The 27660-nt window shown below is 41.4% G+C and overlaps 1 protein-coding gene across 2 annotated transcripts; it reads left to right on the top strand.

The window, feature by feature from the left end:
- The first annotated feature begins 8373 nt into the window (after positions 1–8373).
- Positions 8374–27195, top strand: GCLM (glutamate-cysteine ligase modifier subunit). Of its 2 annotated transcripts, XM_001926378.5 has the most exons (7): positions 8374–8746; positions 12754–12819; positions 14123–14207; positions 17414–17473; positions 18894–19096; positions 20698–20812; positions 23106–27195. In XM_001926378.5, the coding sequence occupies exons 1-7, from the start codon at positions 8621–8623 to the stop codon at positions 23273–23275; spliced, it is 825 nt and encodes a 274-aa protein (XP_001926413.3). In that variant the 5' UTR covers positions 8374–8620; the 3' UTR covers positions 23276–27195. The 2 variants fall into 2 exon arrangements, with proteins under 2 accessions (XP_001926413.3, XP_084880118.1); XM_085023992.1 differs by lacking the exons at positions 8374–8746; positions 12754–12819; positions 14123–14207; positions 17414–17473 and adding an exon at positions 18355–18530 and having other exon boundaries at positions 18664–19096.
- The last annotated feature ends 465 nt before the right edge of the window (positions 27196–27660 follow it).

Here is a 27660-nt window from a genome sequence, read left to right on the forward strand (position 1 = left end):
CAAAGGATGCAACGGACAAGGGCTTAATCTCTAGAATATACAAGCAACTTATACAACTCAACAGCAAAAAAGCCAACCACCCAATGGAAAATGGGCAAAAGACCTGAGTAGACCATTCTCCAAGGAAGATGTACAGATGGCCAACAAGCACATGAAAAAATGCTCAACATCACTGATTATTAGGGAAATGCAAATCAAAACTACCATGAGATACCACCTCACACCAGTCAGAATGGCCATCATTAAGTCCACAAATAACAAGTGCTGGAGGGGGTGTGGAGAAAAGGGAACCCTCCTGCACTGCTGGTGGGAATGTAAGCTGGTACAGCCACTATAGAGAACAGTATGGAGGTACCTTTGAAATCTATGCATAGAACTACCATATGACCCCGCAATCCCACTCTTGGGCATATATCCAGACAAAACTTTCCTTAAAAAAGACACATGCACCCGCATGCTTATTGCAGCTCTATTCACAATAGCCAAGACATGGAAACAACCCAAATGTCCATTGAGAGATGAACTGGATTAGGAAGATGTGGTATATAGACACAATAGAATACGACTCAGCCATAAAAAAGAACGACATACTGCCATTTGCAGCAACATGGATGGAACTAGAGACTTTCATCCTGAGTGAAATAAGTCAGAAAGAGAAAGACAAATACCATATGATATCACTTATAACTGGAATCTAATATACAGCACAAATGAATATTTCCACAGAAAAGAAAATAATAGACTTGGAGAATAGACTTGTGGCTGCCCGGGGGGAGAGGCAGGGAGTGGGAAGGATCGGGAGCTTGGGGTTAACAGATGCAAACCATCGCTCTTGGAATGGATTTACAATGAGATCCTGCTGTGTAGCATTGAGAACTATGTCTAGATATTTGCATCGCAACACAACAATGAGAGGAGAAAGTATGTATACATGTATGTGTAACTGGGTCCCCATGCTGTACAGCGGAAAAAATAAAATAAATAAAAATAAAAATAATAAAAAGTCCCAGAGTTCCCATCGTGGTTCAGCGGGTTACGAACCTGACTAGTATCCATGAGGACGTGGGTTTAATTCCTGGCCTCACTCAGTGGGTTAAAGATCCTGCATTGCTGTGGCTGTGGCATAGGTCGGAAACTGCAGCTCTTATTCAACCCCTGGCCTGGGAACTTCCACATGCCACAGGTGTGGCCCTAAAAATAAAAAAATAAAAATTAAATTTAAAAAAAAAGAGGCTCAGAATTCAATGGTGTAAAATAACGTTTATTCTCATTTCTTCTCACTTACGTCATGCAAGTTGACAAAGTCGTGTAGGCGTTGCACTAAGTGGCAGGTGGGGACCAGGTCCATTCCGTGTGTTTCTCATGCTGCCAGCCACAGGCTGGCCAGGGCATATTCTTTTTGCAGCGATGGCTGGAGACCAACAAACACTCCCCCCACCCAAGCACTTGTTAGACTTCAGTCATATTTTCTGCTCTTCTGCTGACAGTTTATTATCAAGTCACCTTAATCGGTTGTGTAAATAGACTCCCCTGCCAGTGGGAGGGTCATCAATATATGATGATGGCAAGTGCCATTGACAGAATGCTGTGTCTGCCCCCCACCCTGCTGGTCCAAATCTAATCCCCAATGTGATGGTATTAGGAGGTGGGGCCTGGAGTTCCCATTGTGGCTCAGCGGAAACGAATCTGACTAGCATCCATGGGGAGGCAGGTTTGAACCCTGGCCTTGCTCAGTGGGTTGGGGATCTGGTGTTGCCCTGAGCTGTGGTGTAGGTTGAAGGCCCAGCTCAGATCTGGCGCGGCTGTGGCTGTGGCTATGGCTGTGGCGTAGGCCGGCAGCTACAGCTCCTATTGGACCCCTAGCCTGGGAACTTCCATCGCAGCCCTAAAAGAAGGAAAAAGAAAGAAAAGGAAAAAGAAAAAGGAGGTGGGATCTCAGGCAGTGATTAGGTCTCTGCCTTCATCAAAGTCCCCAGCGAGCTCTCTTGCCCCACTGCCGCGTGAGAACACGGACGAAGAGGGTACCTATAAGTGAGATGCTGCTTCTCCCAGGCCCTGACTGCCAGCACCCTGCTCCTGGACTGCCCAGCTTCCAGAACTGTGAGATTGTTGTTGATCGGCCCCCCAGTCTGTGGTAATTCATGAGAGCAGCCCCGAAGGTCTACGGCAGCAGGTGTCAACAGGCTCCTCAGAAACCATGGACACGTGACCAGTTAGCCCGTGAAGCGAAGTGCAGCATTATTCATATGGAAAATGCAAATGAAGACACAAGGGAGATATTCGTGGCCCATCAGACTGGCAGTTACAGATGGACATCTGGTGTGGGTGACGGCGATCAGAAGCCCCCTCTCAGTCCCGGGTCGGTGAGAATGTAAACTGGTAACAAGCTTTACAGGGTGAGTGGGCAACACTGACGGTGGGTATTCCGGTGAACTCACTCTTAAGAAACGATTCTCCGGCTTCCCAGTGTGCCAGCCTAACACGGCGTCACAGGAACATTCAACACAAAGAAGTTTGTGACAGCCAAAAAACGCAAAATAGTCCTAAGCTCACTAAGAAGGGTTGTTCACAGGACATAGAATTACATGACAAAAGAAGGATTCAAAGACCATTTTTAAGTCCCCGAGAATAAAAGAAATGCTACTAATCAGCGTTGTCAGGAATACATAGAAAATTCTGTGTTATGCGTGTTTAAGATACAAATAGTCACAATATAGTAAATAGAAACAGATTAGAAAACGACTCAATATGTTCATGTTTCGTTTTAAAAATAAATATGCATCATTTAAATGCAAAAAAATTCTAGACAGTGATACAGCATAGTTGCCATGGTGACATTTGGATGGTAGGATTATGCACTTTGCCCTCTTTTTTATCTCTTTCTATAATAAACATATTAACTTCGTCATAAGAAGAATGCTGATTTTAAAATGTTAATGATGCTTTAAAATAGTTTTAATAACATGAGGGAATGTGTGCTATCATGTTAAGTTGAAAAAAGGAAGACAGGGGAGTTCCCGTCGTGGGGCAGTGGTTAACGAATCTGGCTAGGAACCATGAGGTTGCGGGTTCGGTCCCTGCCCTTGCTCAGCGGGTTAACGATCCGGCGTTGCCGTGGGCTGTGGTGTAGGTTGCAGATGAGGTTCGGATCCAGAGTTGCTGTGGCTCTGGCGTAGGCCGGTGGCTACAGCTCTGATTGGACCCCTAGCCTGGGAACCTCCATATGCCGTGGGAGCGGCCCAAGAAATAGCACAAAAAAAAAAAAAAAAAAAAAAGAGAGAGAGAAAAGGAAGACAGTTGTTGAGTATGAAGGAGTCATGTAAAAAATATGTATTTAAAAAAGAAAAGTAGGTATCTTTGAGTAGTATAAATGATTTTTCTTCTTTCTACTCTTCTGCATATTACAAATGTTCTGTGACAAAATTTCATTCTTTTTATAATTAAATATTTCTTAAAAAAGAAATGCTGGGCAAAATAACTTAGGACCCCTTCACAAAGTGACTTGTCCTGCGATCAAATGTCAGAGAAAATACACATCCAAGACCAGTGGTTCTCAAGCTATAGTGAGTCTAGGACACCCTTGGAAGACTTGTTTAAAAGGTAGATTTCCAGTCCCCACTCCCACACCAAGATAACCTGCCTGGCTGTCCACAGCTGCCAGTTTTTAATTCCTACTAGACAGTTGTATTTGACAATCCCAAATATAATATGTATACAGAGTTCCCGTCGTGGCGCAGCAGAAACAAATCCAAATAGGAACCATGAGGTGTCGGGTTTGATCCCTGGCCTCACTCAGTGGGTTAAGGATCTGGCATTGCAGTGAGCTGTGGTGTCAGTTGCAGATGTGGCTCAGATCCCGCGTTGCTGTGACTCTGACGTAAGTTCTTTATTCTCTTGAAGCCCCAGTTTTTCTTCTATGAAATGGAAGTAATTCTAGCACCCAAGTCATATAGTCATTATGTAAATGAGAAGATGCGTATACAATTCTTAGCACAATGTATGGCATATATAGCTCAATAAATACTGTCATAAAAGTAGATAAATCCCCTTTTTATTTTGCATGATTTACTTGGAAAAAAACAACAAGACTATTGGCACAAGGATTCTAAAAGTTTCTGGCAAGAAAACTGTACTTGCTGGCTTTTAGTTCTAGTTATTTCTAAACGTCGTTTCATATAGTCTCTGGTATGTTGGTTGCTTTCTTCAAAGTTTCACCTAAAATCCCTGAAGAAATTCTCGAGGATGAAAGAAATTACCTTTAAATGCATTTGAAACTTGCTGATACTTGCTAATTCTGTACAGGTTATATTTAAAATCTGAGCTAGTGTTGAGCCGACCTCGGGCTTTCATGAAACCGTGGCTGCTTGTTCTGGGGACTGGTGGACGGTGAGCAGCCAGTCTGAGCAGCAGTGTGCAGTGGGAGGTGGAAACCCAGACCCTGTCTTAACCGTTTCCAACGATGCCTCCATCTCGACAGGCACCGACTAAAGTCGCAGCAACGTGCTTGCCATTAAGGGACAAACTGCCTTTGAGAAAACTGAAGGGGTTGGAGAAACCCCTGCTGCTGGGGAATCAGGGGTCCAGGGAGCAGGGCAACAGGGCCGGGGCTCAGACGGTCAGCAGCGAAGGGGCCTTAGGCAAGCTGTGCACTTTCTCTGCAGTCAGAACCTCGTCGGTGAAGTGAAGGGACTTGAACTGGATGATGCTCTTTTCCCACGGCTGGCTCCCTGGCCAGAAAAGAACTCTGAGTGGCAACTGCGAAGGCAAAGTTTCCAGTGTTTATTATCATGAGGGCTGAAATTCAGAGCTAAAATAGGGGTATAATGAGATATACAATCTCAGAGAGATAATGAGAAATTTGTCCATGTTAGAAGATGCCGAGTTGAGATATTCATATATATTACTTTTAAATTTTTATTGATTTCTTTATTTTTCCATTTCGGGCTGCACCTGCAGCATGTGGAGGTTCCCAGGCTAGGGGTCCAATCGGAGCTGTAGCCACCAGCCTACACCAGAGCCACAGCAATGCGGGATCCGAGCCGCGTCTGCGACCTACACCACAGCTCACAGCAACGCCGGATGGTTAACCCACTGAGCAGGGGCAGGGACCGAACCCGCAACCTCATGGTTCCTAGTCGGATTCATTAACCACTGCGCCACGACGGGAACTCCTGTCATGTAATTCTATGTCCTGTGAACAACCCTTCTTAGTGAGCTTAGGACTGTTTTTAGTTTTTTGGCTGTTACAAACTTCTTTGTGCTGAATGTTCCTGTGACGCCTTTTTAGGCTGGCACACTGGGAAGCCGAGATTGCAGGAAGATGCCCTCCACTGCACTCCTACCTTTGAAATCCAAAACAAGTACATGGAATTTACGTGATCTAAGGTGTACCTAGAATAACAGCTTGCAGGGGATTCTGAGAATGAATGACAGGGTTGAGCTTCCAGGCTATGTTCTACAGGAAGGCATGCTAGGAGGAATCTGTCGATTGAGTGGCAATTTAAGAGTCCCACCCCAGAGGACGTCATCAAATAACATAGCATTGAATTTCTAGAGTTGTGAGGCCCTCTAGTCTGTGTCTCATTGGCAGACCACTAACTCAGATAACTTTATAACAGCCTCCAGTGCTTTATGAAAAGGTAGGGATGCAATGTTATCTAACATGCTCCATAAAATTGCTACAGAAGCAGGACCCAAGAGAGAAGAAACTTCCCTTGTGGATTTTTTTTTTTTAAAGGTCTACATCACCTCTTACTAAAACTTTGTCTGTCTCAAAAAGTTACATACTATCAATAGATGTGTGAGAGCTGCCTTGATTAAATATGTTCTAAGACCAAAAAAAAAAAAAAACCCCCAAAAAACAGAAACCAACCCACGCCTCAAGAATTAGCAATATTCTTGTCTGTTAACAGAGACTAGAAAATAATTCAGTATAATAACATGGGGAAACTGGTTACCATACAATATTAACTTTAAAAGGATGCAAAATTATACAGAGTATGGTCATAATGTATCATAAAACAATAAAAATCTGACTAGTAATCAAGGACTATTGAGATACCATGTATTACCCATCAGCCAGACAAAAACTGAAAGGATTGACCATATTCAGTGTCGGGAATTGTGGAGGGAAAGGAGTGGGCTTAATGCAATTTCAATTTTTTTTTTTTTGTCTTTTTTTGCTATTTCTTTGGGCCGCTCCCGCGGCATATGGAGGTTCCCAGGCTAGGGGTCGAATCGGAGCTGTAGCCACTGGCCTACACCAGAGCCACAGCAATGCGGGATCCGAGCTGCGTCTGCAACCTACACTACAGCTCACGGCAACGCCGGATCGTTAACCCACTGAGCAGGGGCAGGGACCGAACCCACAACCTCATGGTTCCTAGTTGGATTCGTTAACCACTGCGCCACGACGGGAACTCCGCAATTTCAATTTTAAATTCTATCTATTGAAGTAGAAAACACGCACACCCTTCAGGACAGCAGTACCACACTTAGTTATCGACTCAAGAAAAAACAGTCAATTATCAGCAATTTAATATAGCTTAAACTATTACCTGCCCAGACTGGAGAAAGTGAAACACAGAGATAAAGTGACTTTTCCAAGTTCAAATAAACAGTACTGGATAAACTCAGATTTGCAAGCCATACAGGTATTTGTCGGTGGCCAACATGCTATATAAATTGCCAGCAAGAAGGCACATCTAATAGTTTCAAAGGTATAACCTCTATGCTTTATTCTACTATTATTTGCAGGGCATTAGAGAATATGCCAAAAGTCACAAAATGATGCCAAAGCAAATTCAGCATAAGAATCAAATGTTTCAGTGACATAGCGGTGCAGTGGAAACGAATCTGACTAGGATCCATGAGGACGCAGTTTCCATCCTTGGCCTTGCTCAGTGGGTTAAGGACCCAGCGTTGCTGTGAGCTGTGGCGTAGTTCGGCAGCTGTAGCTCGGATTTGACCCCTAGCCTGGAAACCTCCATATGCCTCGGGTGTGACCTTAAGAAAGAAAAAAAAGGAAAAAAATAAGAATCAAATGTTTCCGTTAACTAAAATGGCCCCTGTTTATTCTTGCTTCTGGGATTAATCTTTTCCTCAATGAGTTCCTCTTTTTTTTTTTTTTTGCCTTTTAGGGCTGCAATCTCAGCATATGGAAGTTCCAGGCTAGAGGTCTAATCAGCACTGCAGCTGCAGGCCTACACCACAGCCACAGCATCAGGGGATCCCAGCCACATCTGTGACCAACACTGCAGCTCACACCAGATTCTCAACCCACTGAGCAGGGCCAGGAATCGAACCCACATCCTCATGGATACTAGTCAGTTCATAACGCTGAACCACAACGGGAACTCCTCTTCAATGAATTCTTACCTTCATTCAGCAACAAATATTTACTCAAGATCAGCCTCAATTTCTAACTCTTCCTAGAAGGAGCTTGCTTTCCAACCTCTCTCCTAATATTTACTAACTGAAATTCATCTCTTTTTAACAGCATTTTGCTTTTTACTATATGTGATTACTCTCAACATAAGTAAAAGTTTTTTGAGGAAAGCTCAATAAATGTTAAATTTGAGGTTCATTCCAAGTCTACCGCACCTGAAATTTAATAGGAATAGTCACAAGTCATATCTTCCCCGGACTGCCGGGTTTTAGTGCTCTCTTTACTCTGAACTCATCTGGAAACTACGATATTCTTATATTATTACTCATTGGCCTTGTATCTGGAACTAGAGTTTAAACTTCTCAAGGGCAGAGATTAAGTCTCACTCTTTGACTTCGCATACGGGCCCGCAAAATAGTGTCAATCAACAGACCTTCAATTCAAGGACAGGAAGGGAAATGAGCCGTTTGGGGGAAAGCCCTGGCGAAAGGAAATGAACTAAGGAAGACGGTAGCAAAGCAGATCTGAAGGAGAAGGGGGTCCTGTGCATTAACACCCGCTTCTGAGAACTGAAAACCGCCAGTATTTCAAAGCCTCCGTGGACGCCGTCGCTGTCTTTTTAAAGAGGTGTGTGAGGGCATCAGCAGCGTGCCCGGCCATTGGCTGGGAGGCCGTCCGCGGCCGTGGGTGGAGGCGGCGCGGACCGGCGCCCCGCCCTCTGACCTGCAGGGGGCGCCCCGCCCCGCCCTTCCGATCGCCCCGCCCCGCCCCGCCGGTCGCCCCGCCCCGCGCGCCCCGCGCTCCCTGCGCCGCGCGCCGGCCCGGCGCCTAGCGCCACGCCCGCCGCAGGCAGAGGGCCAGTCACCCGCGGGCAGGCGCCGCCGCCCGCTCGCCGCCCCGCCCCGTCCCACCCGGCCCGGCCCGGCCCCGCCGCGGGACGGGTAACGGTTACGAAGCACTTTCTCCGCGGCGATTTCTGCTTAGTCATTGTCTTCCTGGAAACGGCTGCTCTAGCGGGAGTCAGCTCTCCCGCGGCGGCCGCAGTAGCTGGAGCCGCATCCACTGGCGCGTCCTTCCCCGGCCGCCGCTCCGCCGTCGCCCGACCGCCCTCTGGCCCGAGCGCAGGCCGGGGTCCCGCCGCGTGGAGCGAGAAGCCTCGCGCTCCGCTCTCCGGCCTCCGGGGGGCCTCCTTCCCTGCCTGCGGCCGCCGGGCCCGCTCCGTCAGCTGCTGCCATGGGCACCGACAGCCGCGCGGCCGGGGCGCTCCTGGCGCGGGCCAGCACCCTGCACCTGCAGACGGGGAACCTGCTCAACTGGGGCCGCCTGCGGAAGAAGTGCCCGTCTACACACAGCGAGGAGGTGAGGGCGGCGACGCGGGGTTCCCGGGGCAGGCCGCGGACCGGGCCGGGCGGCTCCGAGAGGCGGGGAAGCACCGGGAGGCGGAGGCAGGTGGTCGGCCTCGGAGCGCGCAGGGGACGCGGGCGAGGCGCGCACCTGGGCTCTGCCGGCGGGAGGAGGCTGGGGCCGCTGACCGCGGGATGTCGCATCCGAACCTGCTTTGGGGGCAGAGCGTCTTAAAAAACTGGGCAGGTGCGATTTCATCCCGAGTGACGCCTCATCAGTGTTCATGGCTGATGACCAAGCTCTCCACCCTACTGGATCGCTCTCCCGGACTAGGGGATCCGAGAGGGCCCATGTATCGTCCCTCCCTACCTCGCTCCCTTCCCCCCAGGGTGTCCAGGTAAAGAAACAAATCTTGATTAAAAAAAAATTAACAGACTGTGTCCTGTTACGACGTTATCAAGCTGTGTTCCTAGTCAGTTTCAGCTCTGAGATGTTGGTGATATGCTATGAACTAACACAAGGCATACCCCTTGAGTGTGAGCTGGACCTAAGGCCTGGTGTTGGGAGGGAGGACCCATCAGGAGAGGAGGACACTTGGTTGTAGCTTTAATAGGAATCAGAATCCATAGCATATTCTGTGTCCAGGATGCAGCTCAGTTTGTATGTCTTGTTTTTTTTTTTTTTTAACCACGTCTGAGTGTACTATTTCTCCCAAAGATAAAAAACTGTGTCTAGTACTAGATCTTTTATTTCTCCAGGGCTTATGGTTCATTGCAGTAATTTGTATGTATACTGATCACATTGGGGGAAATTTTGTCTCTTATCTCACTTATCACATGCTAAAGTAGTCATTTTCAATTTGACTGCAACCACCGTAAAAAATGCATTTTGCCTTACAGTCCAATTCATGGTACACACCACACACAGTTTTCATGAAAATGTTTTCTGTATACTGTGTGTTCTGACTTTTTTCTTATTTTAATTTTTTAAAACTTGACTTCTTAAGATAGTAATGTCACATCCCATAGTTTGAAAAACATTGTTCAGAGGAGTAATTGTGGTTCAGTGTGATATTTTGGGTGCCCCATAAGAGGGACAAAAACTGGAGAAAATTGAAAACATTTGAGGAACACCTGATACGCGGACATATGTAGAGAAAACATGACAGCTTAGTTGGACTAGGAGAGGCATGTTTTGTTTTTATGTAAAGAACTTTGTAACAACCAGAGCCCTAAACTGGGATATGCTACTTGAAACAGTTTAACTTCATTGAAAAAAGAAACTGAATAAATCACTCAGTATTGAGAAAATTTACCCATTGGATGGAGAGATCATTAAATTTCCTAAAAAGTCTCTGTTTGGTTTTTTGAAGAAATTATTCTGGGAGTTCCCATTGTGGCCCAGCAGGTTAAGGATCCATGTTGACTCTGTGAGGATGTGGGTTCAGTCCCTGGCATAGGCCACAGCTGCAGCTCCAATTCCACCCCTAGCCCTGGAACTTCAATATGCCACAGGTGCTGCTGTTTAAAAAAAAAAAAAAAAAAATTATTCTGCAATCTCTGCCATTTTTTTTTTTTTTTTTTTTTTTTGTCTTTTTAGGGCCATACCCACGGCATATGGAGGTTCCCAGGCTAGGGGTCTAATCAGATCTGTAGCCGCCAGCCTATGCCAGAGCCACAACAATGCCAGATCCTTAACCCACTGAGCAAGGCCAGGGATCAAACCGGCAACCTCATGGTTCCTGGTCAGATTTGTTAACCACTGCGCCATGATGGGAACTCCAGCCGATATTTTTTTTTATTTCACTAGAATTTTATGAAATCAAATCTTATTTTTTTAAATGGGCCCTTTTAGGACCGTTTCAAGCAGTTATTTGTTGTAAGGGTCAGCCGTATGGCATTTTTTTTAAACTCTTACACAACTTCAGATCCAATGATACACTAAATTGTGATACTTATCCTCCATAATGCTTTGTATATATGATACAAATGGAATGAAGAGAGCAGAGGCCAAGAAATTGCACAGTTAATGTTTACTCACTATCGATAACATAAAGGATTAAAAATCACCAGATTTGTGATATAGTCAATGAATTTCTCATATGATTATAACATTGGACTTTTCTATAATTTGTCCTCACAGAAGCATGAACATTTTGAAAACATGCCCATCTTCATGAATTGAGAAATTCGTCAGGAGAGGCCAGCATGCAAATCAAGCATCCTTCCATATGAAAATTTTTAAAAATCCTTTTGAGGGTTTGAGCCATAGCATTCCTGATAGAATTAATTGCTAACTTCTAGTCAGTCCTGCTGCCTCAAATTTTGTTACTTTTTCAAAGACTACTGACTTGTAATTCTGTCTAGAATGATTATCAGCTAATTAATTAGATTCTGACTTAAATTTTTTTATAAATAGACTTTCCACAAAGTCACAGACCCTGTGAACTGAATTCATCTTGGTTTTGGGGAAAGCGCATAAATTGTTCTTGTCGATTATAAATCTTAAATAGATGACTTTGATGTCTTGAATTGATAAACTGGTAATTATCTCTACTAAGATATGAACAGCAAAGCGCCTGTATCAGTTTTTATCATAAGTAATCAAGGGTCAGGTAGTGGGTTCAGAAGTTTGGTCTCTGTTGTTGGTATTAGGAAAGTGCTTTTGCAATTCAGGAATGTGCTTCTAGTTACTGATTTATTTTTTTCGTCGATCGCCAACAGAATGCAAAGCACCGTGCCCTGGGTATTTATAGGGCAGTGATTTCAAACTGCTAGTGTTGGCCATTCGTAGTTATAAATCAGTATAGTGAGTCATGGGGCAGCGTACGGGTTTTCTTATTAATAGAAGCCATCGGAGTATCTGGCATGTAACACGCATAAATCCCATTTTGTGAATTTTTGTTCTGTTGTATTTATGTAGGTCCTTACTCACTACGTGAGTGTATGTCTTACTTTGGACAACTATTAAATAAGTTTGAAATACACTGTCGTGAAAGATAAAAGATAAGTAGACAGTTTAATGAATTTACAAATCACCAATACTGGTAAAAAAAAGTATTTATTTACGTAAGAAAACATTGAAGACAGATGGACAGTCTCCCTAAGTGCTAGGAAATAACCTAAGGACTGACTTTTTACAAGTCGACTTCCACAGGCTCTGACTATAGTGGTTCCTAGATTTTAGAGTACATTTTGAGTACTTGGATGCCTATTAATTGAAAGTTCTACTCCCTTAGAGGGCGATTCAGCAGGTCTAGGATGGGGCTCAGGAATTTCAAAATATTTTTTTTCCTTTTTACAGCCACACCTGCAGCATGTGGAAGTTCCCGGGCTAGGGGTGAAATTGGAGCTGCAGCTGCTGGCCTACACCACAGCCACAGCAACATGGGATCCCAGGTGCATCTGCGACCTGCGGTGCAGCTTGTGGCAACTCCGGATCCTTAACCCACTGAGCGAGGCCAGGGGTTGAACCCGCCTCCTCAACAGAGATAATGTCAGGTTCTTATCCTGCTGAGCCACAGTGGGAACTGCAGGAATTTAAATTTTTAATAAACACCACTGGTGACTCTGATGTAGATGTCTCCCTGGCCACACACAGAGAGTCATTTGTCTTTAGGAATGTTGCATAGTGTTTAATGTCGTGCTGGTCAGGCTGCCTGGGCTTGAATCCAAATTGCTACGTTTATGGGCCTTATTCTTGACACAAGTTTTTGTTTCATTGCGAATGCTTTTAACTTTCAAAAGTTTGCTTACATTTTCATAGATACAAAAATACTTTTAAATGCTTAGATTACTGCTTTAGGTCAAGAACTTTGAGATAAATTAAGAGGAGGATAAAAACAGGTCGAAATTGATCTTCTTTAAAGGAAACAGAAACTTTGCAGAATTAAAATTTTGGGTTTGGTTTTTCCTACGGATATCTTATTTTTCCTGTTTATCAGAGCCATGCAGTCTTCTTGGAGAAGTACAGAAAAATGTGTCGCGTTTGATTAACAGTTTCCAAATGCCTTTCTTTTACAGCTTCGAGACTGTATCCAAAAGACCTTGAATGAGTGGAGTTCCCAAATCAGCCCAGATCTGGTCAGGGTGAGTGCTCGGTGGATGCAGAAACCACGGAGGTCAGAAAGAAAGGGAAATAAGCAGGGAACGAATTTCCTCCGTTTTGATAGGGAAGTTTAAGAGGCAATGAGCATGAAACTCACTGTGGTTGATTTGCCGCGAGGGCAGCCTGACCTAGCAGGCGTAGGCATAAGCGAAAATCTGGATTCCGTCATCAGCTCTTCAACTGGACAGGAGGCCAAGATTCCCACCGCAGTTTGCCCCCCGAGTCTTTTGTTCCGGGTTGTATTTGGTCTAGTAGAGGAATGACCTTAAAACAGTCTGGGTTAGTGCTGAGTGCTCTGGTAGAATATAACCCAAAATATGGTCATCAGAAATGATTTTTAAATGTCAGTGTCTAATGAAAGCGTCAGGAACTGTGTTGCAGTCCATGGCTGGTGCCATGCATGTGAATATACAACACACTCGGCTGTAAACCACTCTTGAGAAGTCGCTCAGCCAAGGACTTGTAACAGATACGCAGATCCCTTTCAAAGCATGAAGACGACCTGTGCTGGAAGTAACTGCTGCCCTAGCCTCGGGCAGGCGGGTAGCTCTGCAGCTGCCAGGCGGACAGACACCCGTTAACGTCATCTCCCAGAGTCTCTGGGTCTCTGCAGTGGCCGTGGCCCTTCCCGCTATGCCTGACCTGTGAATTTTGGATGTGTGCCGGGCATTGACATGTGCTCTGGAACCCCGGGCCAGGCCTCACTGTTTACTTTCTTGTAATCTTGTAAATATGAGTTAGTACGTTTGTGGTTTATATGTACCAACATGTTATATCGTTTCTCTCATTCATTACTCATTATTATGCACTGTAATGGCCTTTACGTTTCATCCACTCAGAAAAAAATATAGATATTTTGGCTTAAAATGTTTGTGATTGTTGTGTAGAAAGTTTTTAACATGTCAGTTTCCAGAAGGAAAGTATTATTTTTCGTTAGTTTCTTTTCTGAGTAAAATTACATTTACTGTGCTAGTACTTCAAACGCCTCACACACCATCCAGTTTGTTTATTTGTTTGTTTTTGATCATACATCCCTCTGTCTCCTCAAAAGGAGATACTTTGTACCAGAAAATGGACACACACACACACACACACACACAAAACACTTCACCTTTTTTTCATGGCTTTACAAACCTTATGAATCCCATCTAGACCTCAGGTAAAAACCCCTATTGTCTTAGGGGTGCTGTGCTTCTAAAGAGTGTTACGGACAATCGAACATATATATAGCTAATTAGAAGCATTCATGTTATATTTATTATAAATATTATCTGTTCATTATAGGAGTTTCCAGATGTCTTGGAATGTACTGTGTCTCACGCAGTAGAAAAAATAAATCCCGATGAAAGAGAAGAAATGAAAGTTTCTGGTAAGGTCCAGCCTTCACAGTTCATCTTGTTACATGGTGGGTGGTAGTGGGTTGTGTCGGGCATGGGAATGAGCCTTTCTTTGCTTCTGGCAGTGGGCACCTCAGTCACCAAGTGTGGGAAATAGAAAGATTTTTACAGAGGCTGTTGCAGGAGGTCACCGTTGGCTCCGCCTCTTGGTGACACCCTGGCTAGCTAAGGCACCAGACGTCAGAGCAGTAGGCAGTGGAAGGCCTAAGGGCAGACCAAGAGCGCTGTCGCCTGGAGCAGGTGCAAACCCTCCCTCCCCGCTGTGACACTGCCAAGCAATGGCTGAGGTTGCCTGGGAGTCTGGAAAGAAGTCTGGACAAGTTGCATGAAGAGAAGTACAACGCACATTACACCCATCTGACCGAGGTACCGAGGGACTCCTACTTTCTAGAGACAGTGCTGAGCTCAAGGAATGAAAAGGTGCACCGTTCTGCCCTCGGCTTACAGTCTGCACAGCGTGATCACCAAGTGCTTGGCTTAACTAGATGGAAATTCCTGCATGTGCAGGTGCCTGAATGATATAATCTTGGGCTAACAAATGATTTAACCTCTTTGAGCTCAGTTTCCTCATTTATAAAACAGGGACACATCTGTTTCACAGGCTTCTTTGTAAATTAGATGAACAGAAGAAGCACCTCACACAGGGCTTGGCCCAAAGTAAGTGCCAGGTAGCTGTTATTTATGTGGTTGTCTCGTGCTTATTTTATTATTACGATTATTGGGATGGACATGTAAGATGAGATGGCGCATTGTCTTTTGACTCTAATAATAATAACTACCATTGTCGAATCTTGCTGTGTATACCAGGCACTGTACTTGACACTTTATGGTTCTATTTCTTCATATAATTTTTGAAACAGTTCTGCAAGGTAGGTTTATCATTCCCATTGCAGGAGTGACGTTATGTAACTTGAAAGTTGTCATACAGCAAGCAAGTGATAGAACTAGGAAGCCAGCTACAAAACCCACTTCTTCCTGTTAAGTTCACATTGCTCTTTGTGTTGGAAAGGGAGTCAAGGCAACATATCTCCGTAGCTGATTGCAGGTCTTCATGGTATAGCCCCATCTTGGAGCTCTTACAAGTGTCCTCAGTTCCTCGAAGGCTTGAGACTTTTGATAAGTATCAAAATTCTCCACATGAATGCTGTAGGTGTGGCCATTTAAAAAAAAATTCTCCACATACGATGCGCTTTACTCTCCATTTCCCTAAAAATGGTGCATCTTTCAGAGGGAGAACCATTTCGGATGGCACAAATTCGTGGCCAGAGGGATAATGATGGCAGTGTTTTTATGGAGTATAATTACAGGAGCTAAGCTTGGATCAAGTGGTGAAGCTTGGCGCTCACCTGGTAATGACGTTGTGATGGCCTTTAAATAGCGAAGTCATGTGAGGAGACCGGGGTGTTAGGAAGGTTATGTAGCAGTAGAAGGGAAATGACAAACACAAGAAATGTGCAAGGAAAATTTGTTGTATATGTTGATTGCTGGGCACTTTACATAAGGGTATTTCATTAACCCTGTTTTCTCTGCATTCCCCTTTCTGATTTTCTCTCTCGCTTTCCTATTACTCCACCTATTTGTCTACTGAGTAAGTTCAGATTTTTGAACAGTGAGTTTAGATAAAATAAAGTTCAGTTGGGATCAAGCCAAAGTCTTAAAATAAGTAAGTAAATTTTATATACATACATACATACATACATACATACATACATATATATATATATAAAGACAGCATATCCCATATTGTTAGGAGAATAATTGCGCTTTTAGTGGTCTGGTAAACTGGTACAAATCTTCCATAAAATAGGAGGTAAGTAAATAGAATAAGACTCATAGAAAAGATGATATCCTTTGACTCCTAATCGCATTTCTGGCCAATTTGTCCTTCGAAAATGCTTCAGGCATAAAGTTGAACAAAAAGTTACCATTGACGTTTGTTTTCGCATTTTATGTGATAACAAAAAGCTGGAGTTAATGTAAATGTTCAGAAAGCAGGAAATCATTTAATAAGGTATATACCCGACGAGCCGTCCAAAATGAATATGTAAAGTTATTAAAAACACAGCACATAAAAATCCACACAGTAATTGCTTTCGGCGATGAGACCATTTGACCAATTTGATTTTGGTCTTTTTTCTTTCTTTTTTTTTTTTTTTTTTTTTTTGTCTTTTTAGGGCCGCACCCATGGCATATGGAGGTTTCCAGGCTAGGGGCCTAATCGGAGCTGTTGCTGCCTGGCCTACACCACCGCCACAGAAATGCCAGATCCGAGCCACGTCTCTGACCTACACCACAGCTCACGGCAATGCTGGATCCTTAACCCACCGAGCAAGGCCAGGGATCGAACCTGCAACCTTATGGTTCCTAGTCGGATTCCTCAACCACTGAGCCACGACGGGAACTCCCTGATTTTGGGCTTTCTACTCTTAGAGGTTTTCCTCATTCCTAGAGTGACCGTGTTACCATTACGATTTTTTAAAATTTTAAGATAACTACTGCATAGAGATGTAAAAAAGCACTTATTACATAAAGGTAAACTGAATAGAAGTAGAAAACAAAATATACCCTGCTCAATATAACCAAAAATTTGAATGTCATGTCTAAAAATGAAAATGATGGTGCAGTACAGCAGAAGCTGACACGACGTTGTAAATCAACTATACTTTAATAAATAAATTAGTGAGTGAAAATGATTGGATTATGAAGGTGGGATTGGGGATGGTTTTTTTTTGTTTCAATTTTCTTCTCATTAGCAACAGTTTTAATTTAGTCTTTACGTAGATTTTAGTTTATTGGAGAAAGCTTATAATATGCTCCTTGAATGTTTAATTCATAAAAGCATATATACATTTTGAGTAATTTTAGTTTCTATATCTGACCCGCCTTCTAATAAATGGGTAATTAATATTTGCCTTGTTTTGACAAACAGATATTTGCTGGCAACTGGCCTATAATTTTAAAATCATGATGGAAATATACAATTCCATTGTAATTTTAAAATAACAATGGAAAATATATATCTAGGTCTTCAAATGAAAACTATAAAACAGTGCAACCAGGAAAGGAAAAATAATTCATTTGGGATTATCTGTCATCCTAGTACTGTTACCTGTGTTACTGCTGTGTGGTAGGATGTTACTCAGGTATAGTAATCTGTTTTGTTTTCTTTGCTATCCAGCAAAACTGTTCATTGTAGGATCAAACTCTTCATCATCGACTAAAAGTGCAGTTGACATGGGTAAGCAAAATTTTAACTTTTTTATTTTCATAGTGGACTTTAAATTAATTTAGGGGTATTAGTTATATCTTGTGTTCATTAGGTCCAGGTAACAAAGAAAATGAGCTCATTCCAGTTTTACCTTTTAAAGTTCTAGTCTAATTTCTTAAAGCTTTGGTAGAATCACATCATACGTAGGATCATATTTTGATATAGAAGGGGAATGTAAAAGATGTGACATACATAATTAAATGTTAACTACATGTTTGGAGTTAGAAATTCTCCTTAATTGTATTCTTAACAAATTACACCAGTGTTATATCAAGTTATGTCAAAACAGGAACAGCAAAAACAAGCATTTTGATATATATTTGCTTAGGTTACTATGGCATTATACTTATTCAATATTTTTCCTATGAAAACATTCTTCCAGTATTTATATACTTTGAACAATAACATAAATAGCACTTTAATATAACTGTGGAGTGAACAATAATCATTAAAAATAAACTCTTGGAGTTCCCATCATGGCGCAGTGGTTAATGAATCCGACTAGGAACAGTGAGGTTGCGGGTTCAATCCCTGGCCTTGCTCAGTGGGTTAAGGATCCGGCGTTGCCATGAGCTGTGGTGTAGGTCACAGACACAGCTTGGATCCCGAGTTGCTGTGGCTCTGGCGTAGGCCAGCGGCTACAGTTCAGATTGGACCCCTAGCCTGGGAACCTCCATATGCCGCAGGTGCAGCCCTAGAAAAGACAAAAAAAAAAATAAAAATAAAATAAACTCTTAAAATTGGTTTTGTAGAAATTAAAGAATTACTGACTTCTATAAATATAAATTAAGAACATAAATTCAGTTTTGCAGAGTCTCAGTCTTATTCTTTGCTATGACTACCAATTAAAGACAGGTCAGAAGCTACCATTAAGTCCTGGGGCCTGGGAGACAAGGAGCCTCTTCCCCAGAAAGAGGAGTTGCTGGTAGCTGTGGGCAGCTCAAAGACACCCACTGGTCTCCCACACGGACCAAGGAGATGAATGGCACTTAGGCTTGTTTAAAGAGTGGGAATGTTCTAATGACAGGTAAATTATGAGACCCAGTGAAATAACCTGTTGTATGGAATACTAGTGAACTCTATGGACAGAATTCAGTGGGGGTGCTTAAAGGACATAAGAAACAACCCACTTTTCTTTTTTCTTTTTTTTGGCTTTTTAGGGCCTCACCCACAACACATGGAGGTTCCCAGGCTAGGGGTCTAATTGGAGCTATAGCTGCCGGCCTCCACCACAGCTCACGGCAACGCCGGATCCTTAACCCCCTGAGCGAGGCCAGGGACTGAACCCGCAACCTCATGGTTCCTAGTCGGATTCGTTTCCACGGCGCCAGGGCAGGAACTCCCCATTTTTCTTATAACCGGACATTTGCCCCCTTGTTCTTCGCACCAGCCTGCTCAGTCCTGGGCGTGGCGCAGCTGGACTCTGTGATCATCGCCTCGCCTCCTGTTGAAGATGGGGTTCATCTGTCCTTGGAGCATCTACAGCCTTACTGGGAAGAATTGCAAGACTTAGTTCAGAGCAAAAAGATTGTTGCTATAGGTACCTCCGATCTGGACAAAACCCAGTTGGAGCAGCTGTACCAGTGGGCACAGGTAAAGGACGTCGTGACGCGAGCCTTCCACGAGGAGCCTGTCTTTTACGGTCTTTGCTGTGACCGGGTCATCGTCATCGCCCGTGGTGGACACCACTGTGGGGTGACTGTCCTGTATGTGGGAGTTTTGAGGCAGGCTTTGACGAAAACACTGGAAAAAGTGTGTTGAAGCACTCAGAGCCAAATGAATTAAGGCTGTTTCCTTCAGTTTTAAGTATGTGATAGAAATATTACTGGTTTTTGTTTTTTGTTTTTTTTTTAGGTATTATTAGTACACGGTTGTAATTTCCTAAGTAAAAGAATACCGTATATAACAACTACTTTGCTCGCTGTTGTTTACAGATCCATCATATGACCTGCAGTTCATACAACTTGATGTGGTGTAGGAACCATAGATTAATCACTGCTGCTCTCTGGCCTCATAACCTCCAAAATTGCTAGGGCGGTTGCTTACAAGTATTTTACCTTTACTGTCTGTGTTTTTCTTTATTCCTTCTACTTCATCCCGTCTTCTCCTCTTCAGAGCTTTTGGTGTCTGGTGGCGGGGAAGACCCTAGAGAAAGGTTGACTTGGCGATCGCCAGCATGTGGCTCAGGTCCACCTGAAATGTATCCATAAATTAACCAGAGCACCTGTTAGAAATTATCTCATTCTTCTCTTTTTCAACTGTGTCTGATTAATAACCATATTTTATACTTTAACATTAAATATACTTATCATTTCTATCCGATCCTCTGTCTTTAAGATGTGTTTTCCTCTGTAGCTGGAACTATCACACTTAGCATCATCTTTCCAACATCGCTGTATTAGATGGCAGGCTCTAGCACAAGACTTTTTATTTTATTTATTTTTGCCTTTTTTTAGGGCCATACTCACGGCATATGGAAGTTCCCAGGCTAGGGGTCAAATCAGAGCTGCAGTCGCCAGCCTACCACACAGCCACAGCAACACGGGATCCGAGTCATGTCCACAGCTCATGGCATGGCCAGATCCCTGACCCACTGAGCAAGGCCAGGGATCGAACCCGCATCCCCATGGATTGTTTCCGCTGCGCCCTGACGGGAACTCCCAGCATGAGACTTTTTAACAGTGTCGTATTATATTGGCTTTTTCCCTCTCATGGAGCTGTTTTTCCTTTCCTTATTCCCACTACCATGAGTCAGAGGAACACACATTAATACATTCATGTAAAATTATTTTATAAACTTTAAGTGCTATAGAATGTGATATTTCATATGTTTGAAAATTGAGTCCTTTTATTGCTTTTTAATTTTTTTTTGGTCTTTTTGCCATTTCTTGGGCCGCTCCTACGGCATATGGAGGTTCCCAGGCTAGGGGTCTAATTGGAGCTGTAGCTGCCGGCCTACACCACAGCCACAGCAACGCGGGATCCGCGCCACGTTCTGCGACCTAGACCACAGCTCATGGCAACGCCAGATCCTTAACCCACTGAGCAAGGGCAGGGATCGAACCCGCAACCTCATGGTTCCTAGTCGGATTCATTAACCACTGCGCCACGACGGGAACTCCTGCTTTCTACTTTTTAATGGTACTTAATATAGTGGAGAAGTCATGGTGTTTTTGCTTTGTTCCCACTTCTAGGTAAAACCAAACAGTAACCAAGTTAATCTTGCCTCTTGCTGTGTGATGCCGCCCGATTTAACTGCATTTGCTAAACAGTTTGACATACAGCTGTTGACTCATAATGATCCGAAAGGTAAGAAGCCTGAGATTTTCATTTATAGAACTTGATCATGAGCCGTTATCTGATAAGAAGCTACTTCTTAAAACTTCCTTTTTAACTGTGTACAGTGATAAAAGTACTGTGCTGTCATTTAGAACTATTCTTAATAGTTCAGGCCATATATCACTTTATTTTAGTTTCAGAAACCTTTCGTTTTGTCTTTGTACCAATGGAAAAGGAGCGAAGTGCTCATGCCCTGAACATCCAGCCTGTTGAGGTTTATCAACATTAAGCTACACAGAAAAGGTCTTTTAAGACCTTCTCTAAAGTGTCATGTGTAATACTGTCCAGTACAGCAAAGGTTGCACCAAAGGGCCACTTTATTAAAGAGGATACCCACCTGGACAAGGAAGCAGATAAAATTTAATTTGAAACTTAAGCATCTTAGGATGGGTATTTTGATTATTAGGTATTTTATTAATCATAACTATCAAGACATAGAATTGGTGTTAATCAGAAACATCATTTGATGAATGAGAATGGCTTGTCTGCCTTTCGTAGAATCCTTTACTGTCAACGTTTTACAAGATAACTTGGAAAGCTGCGAAGAGAATATTTTGCAGTTCGTATTATTTATTAGCAGTCTACTCCATTTTCATTTCTTCTCCATTTTCTAGAGGGCAGAGGTGGCGTTTTACTTGGTAAATATACAGGCTCTATGAAACAGTATTTTTAGTATAGGTGAGAGATATCTGGTTAAGTTTTAAATCTCCATGACATTTTTATAAAAGTTCTAGTTTAATAAATATTGGAAGAAATTGTATTTTATAGGTGATTCCTGGAGAAAAAAAAATTCAGCTTTTACTTCCATTTCTAAAAAGATGGCATTATATTGGTGGTTTGATTCAGTTTATTTTTCGGATGCTTATCAGTAACCTCCTAAGACTTTATACTGTTTATTAGCAGCCTGCCCCATTATCATTTTTTTTTAAATGTTTTGTAGGAAGTAGAGGAGGAGACTTTTAAGTTATTATTCCTCAAATGCCAGGCATCATGCAAATTGCCTCAGAGAGATTATCAGTAATCCTCTCAACAATCAAAATTAGACGTTTCGTTGATGAGGAAATACAGCCTTGGAGTTTAAGAAACTACCCTCGGTCACCCAGCTGGCATAGGGCAAAGTGTGAACTTGGACCTAGGTCCTGGCCAAATTTGGAGCCTTTTTCCACTATACTGTACTTGCTCTCTCGTTTGAAACGTTAGTATTTCAGTCTGAAACTTTACTTTCTTTTTGGTTCCCATTAAATCATACCAAAATTAAGAGACAGTGTCTTTTGCCTCCCTTTCCAGCTTTCACAAGTAATTAGATTTATTTTTATTTATTTATTTATTTATTTTATGGCCACCCCTGTCTATTATTTTTTTATAGTTTTCAGAGTTAGAAATATACTTAGGAGGGGGAAGTGTTGTAGATAATTCTAGTTTTATGTGTCTTTAGTAGTGTACTGTGGTGTAGGTCGCAGACTCGGCTCAGATCCCACATTCCTGTAGCTGTGGTGGAGGCCAGCAGCAGTAGTTCCGATTCAGCCCCTAGCCTGGCAACTTCCATGTGCCTCGGACGTGGCCCTAAGAAGCAAAGGAAAAAAAAGCACAGCATGTTCGTCATGTACATCAAGCATTATTTTTTTAGCAAAATATTAGGAAAAATTAATTTCTGGCCAACAATAAGAAAATGTATAAGTTAGGATATCTATGAAATGTAATATTGGGAGAATTATTTAAAATGATCCTTTCACAGAATAAGTAACATGGGAAAATATTCATAATGTAAGTGAAAAAAGAGGTAAATCAGCATGTAATCACAATATGATTTCTAGTTTTTAAGATCTGGATAAGTACATATATATGTGTAATGTATGTGTGTACATAAATACATGGCAATGGAAATGCCATCTCTGGTCCGTAGGATCATGGGTACTTTTTTGTCCTTGTGCCTTCCTGAATTGTCCCTGTCTGTGTGTTAGACACCCAGAGGTCTTCCAGAAACACAGATGTTCAGGCTCCACTCACCCACAATTGTGAATTCAACTGCCAGAGCTACGGGGGTGGATACTCTCTAAAGAACTGCCAGGTCTTTCTGATTTTCTGGTTTAGATTTGTAGCACACATGAAGGATAAATGTGTGCTATAAATTATATATAAAATTATATTCACTTTTAAGGTGTTTCTTTTATTGTACTTAAATGCTTACCCACATAGTGAAGTGCGCTTGTTTTCAAATTTAATGATTTGGGGGTTCATTTGCTGTTGGTTTGTCTGTTCGAAGAACTGCTTTCGGAAGCGAGTTTCCAGGAAGCTCTTCAGGAAAGCATCCCTGATATCAAGGCACATGAGTGGGTGCCCCTGTGGCTACTGCGGTACTCGGTCATTGTTAAGAGCAGAGGCATCATCAAATCCAAAGGCTACATCTTGCAAGCTAAGAGAAAGAGCTCTTAACTACGACCCAGCGTCATAACCCACTGACTCGTGTCTCCCTTGAATATAAGATAAAGTCGAGACTGTGGAAATCAAATTCCTGCCTGTAAAATGTGTCATTGAGGCAGATGTTCCGTCGTTAGTATTTGGCGACATGTTATCTGTCGAGCTTGAATCCTCTTGCTTCCATATCAGTTCACTCACCTGAACCGTTGTATTGTTTTCATTTAACTCTTGTTTTCTAGTTGAAATTGTCTATGAAGAAAATACTTGCAATATATTTTTCCTTTATTTTTATGACAGTAGAAATCAAGAAAATTTGTTGTTAGATCTATTTTGGCCTAGGCATCAGGGTAATATATATACATATTTTTATTTCTAAAAAACTCATTAATTGCTTCTTATTCTATAGTATAACTAATCAATTTAATTACATTTGTTAAAACTGAAGTAGTGGAAGATATTTTTTCTGACATTGATAAGATAATTATATCTCAGAGTAACTTGGAGTAGCTGGGATCTACTAACTAGTATTGTAAATAAAATCCCTTTCTTCATTACATGAGTGGAAACTTAAATTTTCTTATGTGTCCTTGCTTGGTAGTTTACCTGTAATGATTTAACCTCATATTCTTATGCCACATTTGCTCTTGCTATTATTACAAAGACAAACCAAAGTAAATCTGTAAAGGAGACTAGAAGCTTTGAAATTATTGTTTGGGGGTTTTATAAAAGCAACTATTGTCAACCTCCAGATTCTTTTTAATTCTTGATTTATTCTTAATAATTTGCTACCCATTCAAGAATATTCAGTAAATATTGAGCACAAACCCAAATGTGCTGGGCACTCTAGGCTCTGGAGAGAGGAGGGGAAATAGGGATTAATCAGTTGAGGAGTTCCCTGGTGGCTCAGTGGGTTAAGGATCTGGCATTGTCACTACTGTGGCTTGGGTTGCTGCTCTCGCACAGATTCGATCCCTGGCCTAGGGACTTCCGTATGCCATGAGCAGGGGGGAAAAAAAGAATCGGCTGGGTAAAATATGCAATATTTGTTCCCCACTAGTAATCAACTACAAAGAACTGAAATCCAATAAAGGGGGTAAAAAAAATCTATAACTATTGAAAAACAAAATGATATAACCTAAACTTTAGAGCTAGAAGAGATTACGGATAATTTAATATGACTCCTCATTAGTTTAAGAACCAGAAAATAGCAGATAAGTAAGCTGTGACCTTTGATATACATGTCTTTGTACTTCCATAAATTTTTATGTATAACCTAAATGGTTTGCAAAATTCTTTAAAAATCCCTTATATCTCAGTTAATACTCCTAAACCATGTATTTTAGTATGCGGCTTATAAAACTAAGCTAATTATAGATAAACTAATATATAAAACGAATTTTGCCCACATGTTTTCAACTTAGGGAAAAGAGCTGTGGTTTCATATTCAAAATAAACATGCTAGACTCTTTTTCTATCTTAGGTAAGATAGGTTTTCTAGTTACCTAGTTTACTAGTTGGATAATTTGATCATTAGAATTGAAATGTGAAATCAGCTGATTTACCTGCAAAGACTTGTTTAGACTTTGAGGTTCCTAAAGCCTTACATATAGCGTTTATATCAATTGTATGGAATGGTATGAAATGTATATAGTTAACTTTTTTATTTGGAAACGTACAACATTTTTTAATGTAACGTAAGTCTTTAAACACTTGGTTTAATTTAAGCCTACATAGTAAATTGGACAAAATACTTTGAGGGAACTTTAATATCTCATTGGTTATTTTTTTAAACCCTGGACTTATAAAAGTGAATGTTTGAAAGGTTATTTTGAAAATAGAAGAAATGCTAATATATCCAGAATTCATCAGGAGCTTTTTTTGTGGTTTTTTTCCCCCCACTTTTGACAAGGAAGTGAGATTATAAATTCATTTTGTGAGGGGGATCATGCATGGCTTTTTAAAATGAGTTTGTTCTGCTTCAATACCTTAATTTCTGCTATTGAATAACATTTTTTAAAAAAAAAAACCTTATTTTTTAAAGGCTTTATCATTTCTAAGCCTATATTCACTTCTTTTTTTGGTGAACTTTCAGAATATAGTGAATGCTTTTCAAATATCGAAGGACTTAATGTTTAAAAGCCATAAAATAAAGAGTGGTAATACTACCAAATAATCACTGAACGCCTCAGTTATGGATAGTGTGTATAACATCTGTTTTTGGGGGAGATGTGTATCCAGAGACCTAAGGTAGAAAGAATTCACGTGACTTTTTTTCTGGAAAACCTGACAAGCTTTTGCTTGTCATTACATGTCCAAAATACACTGGAGCCTTACTTCAACACAACGTACTGTAACTTGGAATTTGCTTTGTATTGCGCCTATTTTGAACTTTCATCTAAGAAACTGTATTTAACAAAAGGAGTGAGGTGTCTTATAAAAACTGTTCACATGGTGTAAATTACGAAGACCGTGTTGTGCCAGTGTAATCATAGAGGATCCATTTAGGAATGGCCAGCGCTATAACTTGAACCACAAATACTAGCTAATAATTTTTCCATTCACAGAAAAGATTAGACAGCTGTGTGTGAAATGGAAAATGAAGTTACTCTATTTGGAGTGGATGATTCAGATTTTTCCGTTCCAGAGCCAAATAGTAACTGAAATAAGATCTTGATTTTCAGTGATAAAAGGTCTAAGGCTCATTTAATTGTGACTCTTTTTAGAACATTTTTTTCCATCCAGTATTCTTAATATTTGGGGATTTAAGCAATTTATATATGTATCATACACACATATATATATATGTGATATTGGCTGACAGACAGTTCACCGTCCTGCCAAATGTACATTTAGAGGAATTCGAAGTTGTTTTAATGAGAATTTAGTCACTTTGTGTTTTCATATTCAAATAGACCAACTTAGGATTCCAAGTCTATTTTTTTCAAAGTTTCTAACATACCAGAACTTGTACCTGTTGTTTTCCCATAAAGTGGGTGGCAGGCTATGTCTGTTTTATTTTTTAAAAATATATACTATAACTTGTATTATTTTTTTATAGTTTTCAGAGTTAGAAATATACTTAGGAGGGGGAAGTGTTTTAGGTAATTCTACTTTTATGTGTCTTTAGTAGTGTACTGTAAAGTAAAGGCAAAATATAAAGCATTATTAGATGTTTATAATAGTTTTTAATTTTACTTGTATTATTTAATTAAAGTGTGAGCTGTATATTTAATTGAGTTTTTCAGTAGTTGTAATCATCTTGGAACATTATATTGATTTTGAACTATTTAAACTCAAACTGAGTGTGATTTTAAAATATGAAAAAAGTTAAATATCCAGGTTATTCATACATTCATTCAACAAAAATTTATTGAATGCCTACTGTGTGCCAGGCACTGTGCAAGGTGTTGGCAGATAGACACAGAGATGAAAATAGCCTTCTCTTCAAAGAGCAGATAAGTATATTTGGGAAGACAGAGAAACCTCTACATGAACAAGAGCAATAAACGGCTGCATGTGTTAATAATGGAATCGACGAAAGGGAAGTGGAGTCATGCGGAAGAAAGGGGACCGCTGGGAAGCAGGACAGGGACAAGAAAGGCTCCCTCGAAGAAGCTAGCCTTGGATTAGGATCAGAGCATGGGGTGTGGGCTGTGGCCTGGTTTGTAAATACACTTATATGGAATGATGAACAGTTTACAGGTGAACTTCAGAAATTCAGTGTAAACACTTTCCTCAAGAGCTTGTTCTTAAGAGAAAGGAATGGCTTCTAGTAAGACAAGAAGAGGTAAGGTGTGAAAGTCACATTTTATAAAAGATAAAAACTTGCCCCAACCTCCTAAATATATTAGGATATGACTGTGTGTAGTTTCACTACCAGAAACCTTGATATGTATGACTCAGCAATGAATAAATGTATAAAATGTCATATAAGATTTGGGTGTGTGTTTTGGTCCATTATTTTTAAAGCCTCGTGTGTTTTAATAAGCCTTATTTTCAGTGATAAATTTCTTTGGATTCAACTCTCCTTTCTCTGTTTCTTCGCCCACAGTTGATTCTTGCATCCTCCTCCATTTAAGTTTCCCTTTTTAAAGTATGTCCTTAGTAAATCTTTCACTAAAAATCTTTGGGCACTAAACTTCCTAGATCATGTTTGTCTGAAAATATCTTTATTTTGTTAACAATTTTAAGTGGTCATTAGACATTTTAGAATTCTGTGTTTTCAAAAACACTTTCCCTCAGTGTCTTGAAGGTAATATTCTCTTGATTGCCAGCATTTATACTCTTGCTAATGAACGTCTGGATTTCCTTCCCTAGAAATAATCTTTCCCTCTGGTCCCTTTTCTTAGTTGCAGATTTCCATTCATTTTGATGTGTATGGGATTAGAACAAAGCAAGAA

The sequence above is a fragment of the Sus scrofa genome, chromosome 4 (genome assembly GCF_054392235.1).
Source record: "Sus scrofa isolate SSC_HxYL_T2T_F1_AM1 chromosome 4, Sscrofa_HxYL_maternal_Yorkshire_Landrace_v2.0, whole genome shotgun sequence".
Taxonomy (NCBI): Eukaryota; Metazoa; Chordata; class Mammalia; order Artiodactyla; family Suidae; genus Sus; species Sus scrofa.